This window comes from Rhinoraja longicauda, chromosome 29, assembly GCF_053455715.1.
Source record: "Rhinoraja longicauda isolate Sanriku21f chromosome 29, sRhiLon1.1, whole genome shotgun sequence".
Classification (NCBI taxonomy): domain Eukaryota; kingdom Metazoa; phylum Chordata; class Chondrichthyes; order Rajiformes; family Arhynchobatidae; genus Rhinoraja; species Rhinoraja longicauda.
The window spans coordinates 11,902,973-11,915,526 of NC_135981.1; the positions used below are offsets into that span (position 1 = coordinate 11,902,973).

At 39.1% G+C, this 12,554-nt stretch overlaps 1 protein-coding gene across 10 annotated transcripts in view; it reads left to right on the plus strand.

The window, feature by feature from the left end:
• The window catches only part of LOC144607700 (protein TANC2-like), a 458,126-nt gene that overhangs the window by 382,598 nt on the left and 62,974 nt on the right, over positions 1-12,554 (plus strand). For all 10 annotated transcript variants that reach the window (XM_078424723.1, XM_078424716.1, XM_078424717.1 and 7 more), the window contains 2 exons: positions 8,644-8,752; positions 9,702-9,824. In XM_078424723.1, the coding sequence (XP_078280849.1) occupies positions 8,644-8,752; positions 9,702-9,824 (232 nt within the window). The remainder of the gene's footprint in view (positions 1-8,643; positions 8,753-9,701; positions 9,825-12,554) is intronic.

The window sequence follows — 12,554 nt, forward strand, 5'->3', positions numbered from 1 at the left end:
ATTCATCCTAAAACGGTCCTGTCCAGTTATCAACCTTTCACCCATCTTTATTATATCCATTGAAATCCAGCACAACTTTAAACATTTTTATCATTTTTTTATTAACATGGTCGGGTCTGTGCTAAAGAAAAATTCCAAGATTATTCACATTAATATATTTATAATATTTCACATTAATATATAATATATTTCCATCGCCAATCTAGTATCCCTCTCAGAGCCTTACATATTTCCCAAATTGCCCAAAACTGTACAGAATACTTCAGCTAGGGCAGGTCTAGTGTTTAACATTGGTTGAGTGGATATAAGTTTATGTTGGGTGGAATATTTGAGGTCAAGCAAAAGAACAGTGAAATCATCAAGTCTAGGGGCAGCACAAGATGGAGCCTGATGCTGTATTTCCAGCATTTTAAGTTTGCTTTTACATAATTGTATGTGAAACCGACTCTGCCGGGGAGAAGCATGTAAATAGTGTCCAGTGAAAAGACTGTATGGCAGGAACCAACAACAATGGCTTAAGTGCCTCAAGGACATTTCTGCTTAGTCAATCCTGATGAAACAGCAGTGGAACAAATCAGAGTGCACTTTACTGCAATGATTTATTTTTGATCACTCTTCAATATGGCCATTAAGAGTGACCAAGTACAACTCAAGTAACTCAGACCTTGCAGAACCATCGTCACACACAGGATGATTCATTGTAGTTGGCCATGACCATTTATGTTCAGAAGTGACATCCATCAACATCATGAATATTAGAGAATAATTACACTTCCTCAGGTGGCGTAGTGGGGTGCAACGGTAGAATTGCTGTCTTACAGCGCCAAAGACAGGGTTCAATCCTGATTACAGGTGCTGTCTGTACAGAGTTTATACATTCTCCACAGTTTTCTCTCGCACTCCAAAGACGTACAGGTTTGTAGGTCAATTGGGTGGTATAAATGTAAATTGCCTTTGGTGTGTAGGATAGTGTTAATGTGCAGGGATCGCTGGTCGGTACGGACTTGGCGGCCAAAGGGCCTGTTTCCACGCTGTATCTCTAAACTAAATATCAAGGCATGTAAAACTAGAGTAAACTAGGATTTATCAAATTGACATTCTAAACAGTGTGGCAACACTTTAAAATGAGAATTGATGAAAATACTGTTTTAATTGCAACAGAATCAAGATGGAACATTAAGTGAGTTTATATAATAAATTGAACATAATTACTTACTCTTCATATTTTGTTTGGTTTCCAATTCACAACTTTAGATGACTATGATTTATCATGGAAAATTTGACCTTGTACTTTATTTCAGTGCCACTGCTATCTGGTTGTCAAGATTCAGCAAATACCATATGCTTAGATCTTTACCAATGTTGCTCAGTAATCAGTTAATAAAGGATGAGCGAGCTTAGCCTAGAAAAACTCCTTTTCAATGTTGAAGGGCACATTATTGAAGCATGACTGAAAACGACCTGCAAAAAGTCACCATGCTTAAGTATTTTTGGTGATGAAGGTGTTTTGTGAAATGCAATACGTGAGGGTCACAACAACCGCAAAAAAAACTTATTCTCATGTTCATAATCAAAACAAAGTATTTGCACAACAATCTTACATTTTGCAATCAATTAACACAACTGCCAAATGCAATTAGTAAGGAAATAATTATCCAGTAGATTAGTTTCAAATGTTGCTGTTATATTTGGTAGATCTTAGATGTGAATTCTGTTTTAGTTATTGAGATAACTGTAGTTTAGTTTAGTTAAGGGATACAGCAAGGAAACAGGCCTTTCGGCCCACTGAGACCATGTCAACCAGCAATTCCTGCACACTAACACTATCCTACACATACTAGGGACAATTTTACCAAGCCAATTAGCCGAGAAACCTGTATGTCTTTGGAGCATGGGAGGAAACTGGACCACCAGGAGAAAACCCACACAGGCCATGGGGAGAACGTACAAACTCCATACAGACGGCACCCGTAGTCAGAATCAAATCCAGTTCTCTGGCGTTTAAGGTAGCAACTTTACCGCTGCGCCACCGTGCCACCCCTATAATTTGCAGAAAACTTCTTGTGGTGCTATAGAGCACAAAACAGGCCCTTTGGTCCAATTTATTCATGCTGCCCACGTTACAGAACTGAGTTAGTCCTACTTGCCTCTGCTTGGCTCATATCCCTCCAAACCTTTCCTATCCATTTACCTCCAAGACAAAGGCAGAGTTGACAAAGCCAGTCTTGCCATTTGCCACGTAATAGAATCTCCTTAATAGCAAGGGACACCCACCAGTATTACGTAGTCCCGCTCCACCAAAGCTTTTCAGGTTGATCAAGTTCCTGGCCGTTCCTAGGGATTCTCGCCCAGTCTGGTATCCCTGGGGTGATAGGAGATGAGTGAGGAGAGAATTTGATTAATATTGTGCATAGGTCTCTTTGCTTAAGGGATGTGTATTGTGGATAAACAATTCAACGAAAGGAGAAGCTGGACCATATATTTTCTAAAAATTTTCACACTTGTCCTTTATCCAGATGATTAACATGGACAGTTCAGGCTTGTTTGTCGGTTGTCCTTTGTGTTATGCCTGAGAAGGCAGGTATTAGGTTTCCCACATTCCCTATAAAGAAGATAGAAGTTTTATCATGATATCATTAGTGCATGTGAAAATTTATCCTGTAATCTCTGATGCATAAGAGGCTAGTTAAAGAGTACCAGCTGCATAAGTTACAGCTGCAACCTACTACTATGTGATGATGAATGTCAGGTCAATATGTCCAATAAAGCAAAGAAAACTTCACATGATAGTTCAGCCACACGTCCCAGCAGCACTAATACACACAAATAAGGGTTTGCAGTGCATAATTTTCAGTGGTTTCACAATGGATGTAAGAGCAGACATCTTATTAATTATTACTGTCATTGTGTAACTCGCCCTGTGTAGCTCACATGTTTATCCTACTGAATGGGAGATTTCTAATGTGCTTGTACAGTTTTCTCTGAGTTAGGAGGAATTATTCGTGCCAAAGTTTCTGGAGTTTTTTATATTTGCAATTGTCTTTGGGCATCTTAAACATTTTGTTTTTATGGGCACTTCCCTTTTCCTGAAATCTAAATTTGCCATGCAACAATTATAGTTAACAATTGTGACTGTGTTTTGTCTGTCTCCTGTCTCATTTTTGTGGTCTTAAATACAGGATTGTTATACCCTCCAAATGCTGATGTAACTGAATTCAGCTGACTTGGTACAGATTTAGAATAGGGCAGCGATGAAAGGCATCCTATCAATTTCGGAAGGACTGATGCTGGTTAATTTGCTGCTTTAGTCCTAAAGAGACCTAATAATGCTGCCTGTCACTGAAGGAGATGAACTGTCACACTGCCCACCTTTTGAGCTCGCTTCAGCCATCTCTGCAGTCTATTACCAATGTAATGGCTGTGTTGAATACTAGTATATAATTGAATGGCAGGAACTATTGAAAGCTTCCTCCCCACCCCAAAGGAAGCTTCAACCTGTTCCATTTTTAAGACTGTGTCAGCTGCTGGCTCAGTATGTGTGAACGTTTGCTAATTGCCACACAGCATTCAGTCTTGATCACATTTCCTTGATTTCAGTGTGCTTGCTCGGTCAACTGTAAGGGCCCTGTTGGAGTGGGAGTAGTGGGAACACAAATGTTGTCATCCTCAGAGAGGAAATCAGATGTATGCCTTATAGATTTTTTGGCACCTTTCCCCCCATCCCCTCAATCTTCCCTGGCCAGAGAAACAGATGGCAGTAGTTTGCACTTGAAGACAAATGGCACAGCCTTGAGGCCTCTGCTAAAAATGGACTCAAACAATATAATGGCAGCTACCTGAACGGGGATGGTGAATGGCAGCTGAAAGGTCTGCTGTCATCCATCAGCATGTAGTCAGGTTGTCTGGTGAAAAGGAGTGTCCATGCTGAAGAGTGCAGAGACATGGGGAAGGTTGAAGCTGTGCTCCTAGATTCATGCTCCTTGCAGCAAGGCCTCACTGCTATCACTGGCTCTTCATACTATTGTAAATTGTCTCTAGTTATGTGTAGGATAGTGTTAGCGTGCGGGGATCACTAGTTGGGGCCGACTTGGTGGCCGAAGGGCCTGTTTCCACACTGTATCTCTAAACTAAACTAAACAAAACACTCTGCAGTGGTTGTCATGCTGCCCGGTGACCTCTGTGAGTGGTTGGATATATCGGTCAGCATATTTCCCCAAAGTGGAGTCAGAATATCACATTAACATTTGTTGCTTCAACAAGTGTGTAATACTCGAGAAATTCCTCTTACTAGTCCTGATCAACATAATACTTGACTATGTAGCATCATGTTCTTGAATAAGAGGCGGGCACAAAATTTATCTTGGGTTTGCAGTAGTTTGCAATGTTGTGCTGCTGCAAGTAAGAATGTCATTGTTCTGTCTGGGACATGTGGCAGTAAGACACTCTTGACTATTCCGTACAACCACTTTACCCGCTTTTAGTAATCGCATCAAACCCAGTCCAGTGACAGTTATCATGAAAAACAATTCAAGTTATTTTTGCTTGCGTGATACCTTTCTCAACTGCAACTAGACACGAGAGATTTAACCTGACCTTCGATGGAAAGGGTATATTAAGCAGTCTTGGAAAATTCCAGGAGGTTTTATAGTGACATAGTATTGCAATCATATAACTTTTCATTTCTGTTCTATTTGTAATCCGCAGCTACCTGGTAAATTACACTGAATCATTAACTGACATTTAAAACTTCTCGGAAGCCATGTTGCTTGCACTTGATCAAATTGATTTTAAGCATTTTACAAAGTAGACATATATTTAAGCAGAAATAAAAGGTCAGGTGCGCCTATCTCCTCTGTAATAAGCAGATGATATTTTCTCTGGAAACTTACATTGCACAAAGCAAAATTCACACTAGTTTTTTAATATGGCAGTTAAGACAACACAGAACGGCCACATCTAATAAAACATTAATGGAGTATTTATAATTGTGGGTGGGGTGGTACACCGTCTGTTTGGTGGCACTGAAGATATGCCTCACCCACGCTTTGATGTCAATGAATTTCATTGCAGCCTTTTTTTATTAAATTGATCCTTCGTTTAACATTATGCTCTCCACTAGTTTTCCTAATTGTGAATCTAAGCTGTGGTCAGAGAAGCTTAAAAAACATACCATATAAAGTTAGAGGAAGCAATGAACTAAGAAAAAGTTGAAGTCTACAGGAAAGTGATTTTTTTACATCGAATCTTGAGATTTGAAAGAGAGCTACCTATCTGAACACACCTTATCCGCATGCAATTATTAACATTGTCATGAGGAGATTCAGGATCTGTCTTTGTAGAGAGCAGTACAAGTGTCTGAATAACAGATATCAAAATGTTTAAAGCTTAACTTAAATAATTGGACAGTTTTATTAAAAAATCCTTTTCTGCTGAAACATCACATCACCACATTGCAGTATTGTTGATAAAAATATTTTGACATGCCTGAGAAAACTATCTGATGTGGGAATTCTACCCCAAAATACAAAGCATCCATTTTAGGATTTAATTGTGATTTTGAGCAAATATTTAAGTTGTTTAAGTGTCTAAACATCCGTAATTTTAAACAGTTACAAGGTCTTGTTGATAATAATTTATTTACCACATTTACCACAATTAATACCACATTTCTGATAACTCTGCATACACTGCTCTAACTACTTCCGTGATAAATGATAAACCAGTATGGCTTAAAGCATTGAAGAAAGTGTTTTCTTTAAGTATTTGTCTACATTTTTTGTATGTTTTATCTTCCAAATTAGACATTTTTTCCAAAGCTCCATCTGCTCTCTAAGGAAGATAATGCAATAGAGCAGCAAAGAAATTATCCCATAAATGTCCTGATCAATATTTATTTCTGAATCAGCAATTCTAAAAACAAGTAATCTGCACATTGTCATTTTTCCATTTATGTGATTTTATGGCAAATTAACTGCCAGATTTTCAATTTTGCAACATTTACAAAGTATTTAATTGGTTACCAACCCACTGACTTATTCTGAAAGTGGTATATGGCACAATACAAGTGCATTACATTTGTTTTCTTTGTTAAGGCACGTGGGATCCATGGAGGTTTGATAGATTAGATTCAAAATTATCCTGGCTACATAAAACAGAGTAGTGGCGGAGGGTTGTTATTCTGACTGTAATCTGTGACGGGTAATCTGTTCCGCGGGGATCAGTGCAGGGACATCTGTTGTTTGTGAAATATACAAATGATTTGGATGAAAATGTGGGTGTGTAGTTTAATAAGTTCGCAAAAAACACGAACCTGGCAAAGTTGTGGACAATGAGGAAGGTTGTCAAAGGATACAGCAGGATATTGATCAGTAAGAAATATAGGTGGGAAAATGGCAGGCTGAATTTAATCTGCAGATGAGTGAGATGTTGCATTTTGGGAGGTCAAATGTAACAGGAAAGCATACAGCAAATGGCAAGACCCTTTGGAGCATTGAAGTACAGAGGGATCTAGGGGTGCAAGCCCCTAGCTCCCTAAAAGTGGCAACACAAGTAGGATGGGTGGTAAAGGAGGCATGCAACATACTAGCCTCCCAAGCTCAGTATGTTGAGTGGAAAAGTCAGAAGCCATGTTGCAGCTGTATAAAACTTTGGTATATACACATTCATTGTTTTATTTGCAGTTATGATCACTGTATTACAGGAAGAACTTGCCTCAATTAAAGAGTATTCGCTGTAAAGAGAGTTTGGCCAAACATGTAAAGTTTTATCTGGAGCATCGAAGGTCGAGATTTGATGGAAGCCTATAAAATTATTAGAGGCATAAATAGGATAGTCTTTGACCCAGGCTAGAAATGTCAAATACTAGAGGGCATAGAGCTGCTGAATTAAACAAACACTTTGTTTTTTGTGTTGGCATTCCTAATTTCTCTTAATATCCTCTGTATATCATGCTCTCAGACACCCAGATTCCTCTGCATATCAAAGCTGTGCAAACTTGCACCATGTAGATAAGATGCCTTTTTAATTTAATCACGGGTAGATTTGCATTTTCCATAATTATTCCGTTTGTCAAATCATTGCTTAAGCATTTAACCCAAATCTATGGATTTGTAGCTTCCATATGTTTTCTTCATAACTCAGTTTCCAACCTATCTTTGTGTCATTACCAATATTATCAACCAGTACCATATTTGCTCATGCATTTAACCTGTCCATATTAATTATGTCTTCTTAATAACTCGGTTTCCAGCCTATCTGTGCCATTTTAACAATTGTACAAGTACCACATGCAACTAGGCTCTCCAAACAAGACATTGCAAGGGGGCTGTCCATAAGGAATAAGATGACTGCAATTGGAGGGTGCCTTCAATGGTAGCCAAAGTCCATGCCCATCCTGCCTGTTCTTGAGGGTTAAAGAAAATGTACATGGTCTTCTGTCATTGGGCTTGGATTTGGGTCATCACCTTAATGTTGCTGTGAACAGCAAACTGAGAAAGGACGTATATTTAAGGAGGTAGCATGAAATGTTCCTGAGGCTAGGAAGATATAAATGACTATGACCGTCACTCCCATGGGCAAAGCCGTCCAAGCATGTGTATGACGTTACATTTGGTTTCACAAATCTCGGAAAGAATCATCTTGTTGAAGCATAACCACTGTAAACATTGCTCTCCCAAGAAGTCTAGTTCTAGGTTTAGATCACTGTAAAGTGTGGGTGGATAAGATCTTATATGATATGCACTTCAATGTCTCATCTCACCTGTTTGGTGTTAATGCTCATGAGGTGCCTCCATACTGCTGAGCAAGAGGAGGGTTATGTGTTAACATGTCCACTTTTGAAATCAAGTTTGAATTAGAAAACTCCCTGAAGATGAAAAGAAAGCTCAGTAATAAGTGTGAACTGTGTACTGAGAAAGTAATGAAGCTTCAGTGTTAGGGAACAGCTTGGCAAGAAATGCAATATAATTTTTTGTTTGTTAAATCACACAATCTCAGTCCAGATTATGTTAGTAAAACTGGATTGTTCTGTGAGTAAAAAGGAATTATCAATTGTCTGTTCAACAAAGCTGAAAATCATTCTGGTATTTAAAGTTAGGCCATGTACTATTTATTGTTGACATAATTTGGGGGGAGTGAGTTTTATATCAGAATCATGTTTTGAGTATTTCTGAAAATTCTGCCTGAATAACTTGAGCTGCATGATAAAAGGCAGAGAAATAAGCACGATCTTGCTGTAAACTTCCTTTTTAAGCCAAATTTGATCTGCACAGCATGTTTTTCACTGCTCGGAAAATAAATTATTTGGCTTAGCTCATTATCCTGCTGCTGTGTCGTAGGGATTGCTATGTGCTGAGCTTTCCAAGGGGAAATTGCTGTGTGCAAATTGGCTGCTTTTATTTTCCTAAATTAAATCATGAATAAACATCGCAGAGTGCTTTGTTGATTGGAAGTGCTTTGGGAGATCCTGAGCATATAAAACATATGAAAGTCATTAAATGTTTCTTTTTGTCTCTGCAAAGTTGATGCACTTCTCTTAATTGTATCTGGAAGCAGAAAAGCGAGGAAGTAAATGAGCAGCTTAAGGGAAAATAACGTACAATTATCTTCAAAATATGGTTCTAAAATGAGTTCTGTTGTTCTCAGGAGTGGCCACACATTGCTGGCATTTTGGTTCTCTCGTCAAGAAGGCAAACTGAACCGCCAACAGACCATTGAGCTGGGACACCACATTCTTAAAGCTCATATTTTCAAGGTAATCTTATTTATGAAAGATATTAGAAAACCTTTGTGTGTAGATTACATCAAACAGAACTAACTAAAGTCAATGTGAAGCAGCTGTGTTGATAAAATTGCACAGAAACATAGAAAAACAGTGCAGGAGTGGGCCATTCGGCCCTTCGAGGCAGCACTGCCATTCAATATGATCATGGCTGATTGCAATGGCAGATTTCAACTATGCTACAACATCCTTTGATATATACCACTGTCTCAGTGTGATGCTGACCAATATTACAGATCACATTTCTTTTTATTTTCCCTTCAATCCTGTTTCAGTATATCTGTCCTTCCATCAGTTTTGTCTCCTAATTGCAGTGAGGGCTGGAAATATTGCAAATCCAGGTCCTGTCATTCCAAACAACAATGCAGAATATTTCCAAAGAATCAGTAACTCATAGAACACAGAACATTATAGCAGAAGAACGGGCCCTTTGTCCAACAAAGTCTGTGCCGAACATGATGCCAAGACCATCTCTTATCTGCCTGAACATAATCCATATCCCTCCATTCCCTGCATATCCATATTCCTAACCAAAAATCTCTTAAATATCACTATCGTATTCACCTCAACCACTACCCCTGGCAGTGCACTCCAGATACCCACCACCCTCTGTGCAAAAGAAACTTGCTCTGCATATCATCTTTAAACTTTCACCTTGAAGCTATGTACTCTAGTATTTGATATCTTCAGCCTGGAAAAAGTTCTGACTGTCTACCCTGACTGCCTCTTATGATTTAATATACTTCTATCAGGTCTCCCCACTATCTTCCAGAGAAAATAATCCAAGTCTGTACTGTAACTAATACACCCTAATCCAGGCATCATTCTGGCTAACCTCCTCTGCACTCTTTTTAAAGCCTCCATTTTCCTCCTGTTTTCAGTTTTGCGTTGGGGATAAATATCTTTCTCTTTTCTCTTTAAGGGTCTGAGCAAAAAGGTTGGAGTTTCATCCTCTATTCTGCAAGGGTTGTGGATATCTTACAGTACAGAAGGGCTGTCCACAGCATTAGCATCTTTACGCAATTTATACACTCCAAATATCAAGGTAAAAGCATGATTAATAATTGTTTGGGTTTATTTGATTTTTCTTTTAGATTTGAATTCAACATTGAGGTGTAGACTGTTCCTGTGCCACAATCATATATATTTTCCATGTGGTCATGATAATACACCTTAAACTTGTGTTCTGGTTTGGAAATTATTTTATGACTGAAACAAAACAATGCAAAAAACAGTTTCCGCGCTGTATCTGAAATATGAAATATGAAAATATAATATGAAAATGTATTCCTGTGTTTGTTATTCTCAGAACTTAACTGTAAATAAGTGACATCAATAATTAAGTAAGTATGGAAGGCAGAGGTTTCTGTTTATGCGTGCTTTATTTATGTCACGTCACAAGTAATTCTTGTTAGGAATGGCAGAAAGGCTACATAACATATCCAATTTTGCTCGATCACCCTTACCTGCCTACCTTCATTATCAGGACACCCAGTCTGATAGGTCTCCAGTGCCAACTGAATATAATATAGGGCACCTGGTTCATCAATATTTCAAAGAAATCTCTCCTAAACTATCTAGCATTATATTTTGGGGTCTTCCTGTAGCTATCTACCATTTAGGCAACACTTTCTCATATTTGAATAGTCTCTCGTGGTGGTTACAATCAGTATTTTATGCCAGTTATATTTCACTTTCTATTTTTATCCTGGCCACCAAGGACAAATTTCAAAACACACAATGAGCTATCCAAAAATCTAGACCTACATTTCACCTGCCAAAAGCTGAGTAATACTTTTAAAAAACTTGCATCAAGATAATGAAACAAGTATCTTGACATTGAGTTAATACATGTTATTTTTATCTTTAGATTAAGCAGCATGGTTCAAAAGAGTACAATTTTCCTTATTACTGTTATATTTGATTATTTTTTATACAGTGCCCTCCATAATGTTTGGGACAAAGACCCATTGTTTATTTATTTGCCTCTGTACTCCACAATTTGAGATTTGTAAAAGAAAAAATCGCATGTGGTTAAAGTGCACATTGTCAAATTTTATTAAAGGGTATTTTTATACATTTTGGTTTCACTATGTAGAAATCACAGCTGTGTTTATATAAAGTTTTTTTAGGTACGTGAAGAGGAAAAAAATAGTCAAGGCAAATGTGGGTCCCTTGAAGACAGAAGCAGGGGAATTTATTATGGGGAACAAAGAAATGGCAGACGAGTTAAACCGTTACTTTGGATCTGTCTTCACTGAGGAAGATACACACAATCTCCCAAATGTTCTAGGGGCCGGAGAACCTAGGGTGATGGAGGAACTGAAGGAAATCCACATTAGGCAGGAAATGGTTTTGGGTAGACTGATGGGACTGAAGGCTGATAAATCCCCAGGGCCTGATGGTCTGCATCCCAGAGTACTTAAGGAGGTGGCTCTAGAAATAGTGGAAGCATTGGAGATCATTTTTCAATGTTCTATAGATTCAGGATCAGTTCCTGTGGATTGGAGGATAGCAAATGTTATCCCACTTTTTAAGAAAGGAGGGAGAGAGAAAACGGGTAATTATAGACCAGTTAGTCTGACATCAGTGGTGGGGAAGATGCTGGAGTCAATTATAAAAGACGAAATTGCTGAGCATTTGGATAGCAGTAACGGGATCATTCCGAGTCAGCATGGATTTACGAAGGGGAAATCATGCTTGACAAATCTACTGGAATTTTTTGAGGATGTAACTAGGAAAATTGACAAGGGAGAGTCAGTGGATGTGGTGTACCTCGACTTTCAGAAAGCCTTCGACAAGGTCCCACATAGGAGATTAGTGGGCAAAATTAGGGCACATGGTATTGGGGGTAGGGTACTGACATGGATAGAAAATTGGTTGACAGACAGAAAGCAAAGAGTGGGGATAAATGGGTCCCTTTCGGAATGGCAGGCAGTGACCAGTGGGGTACCGCAAGGTTCGGTGCTGGGACCCCAGCTATTTACGATATACATTAATGACTTAGACGAAGGGATTAAAAGTACCATTAGCAAATTTGCAGATGATACTAAGTTGGGGGGTAGTGTGAATTGTGAGGAAGATGCAATAACGCTGCAGGGTGACTTGGACAGGTTGTGTGAGTGGGCGGATACATGGCAGATGCAGTTTAATGTAGGTAAGTGTGAGGTTATTCACTTTGGAAGTAAGAATAGAAAGGCAGATTATTATCTGAATGGTGTCAAGTTAGGAGGAGGGGGAGTTCAACGAGATCTGGGTGTCCTAGTGCATCAGTCAATGAAAGGAAGCATGCAGGTTCAGCAGGCAGTGAAGAAAGCCAATGGAATGTTGGCCTTCGTAACAAGAGGAGTTGAGTATAGGAGCAAAGAGGTCCTTCTACAGTTGTACCGGGCCCTGGTGAGACCGCACCTGGAGTACTGTGTGCAGTTTTGGTCTCCAAATTTGAGGAAGGATATTCTTGCTATGGAGGGCGTGCAGCGTAGGTTCACTAGGTTAATTCCCGGAATGGCGGGACTGTCGTATGTTGAAAGGCTGGAGCGATTGGGCTTGTATACACTGGAATTTAGAAGGATGAGGGGGGATCTTATTGAAACATATAAGATAATTAGGGGATTGGACACATTAGAGGCAGATAACATGTTCCCAATGTTGGGGGAGTCCAGAACAAGGGGCCACAGTTTGAGAATAAGGGGTAGGCCATTTAGAACGGAGATGAGGAAGAACTTTTTCAGTCAGAGGGTGGTGAAGGTGTGGAATTCTCTGCCTCAGAAGGCAG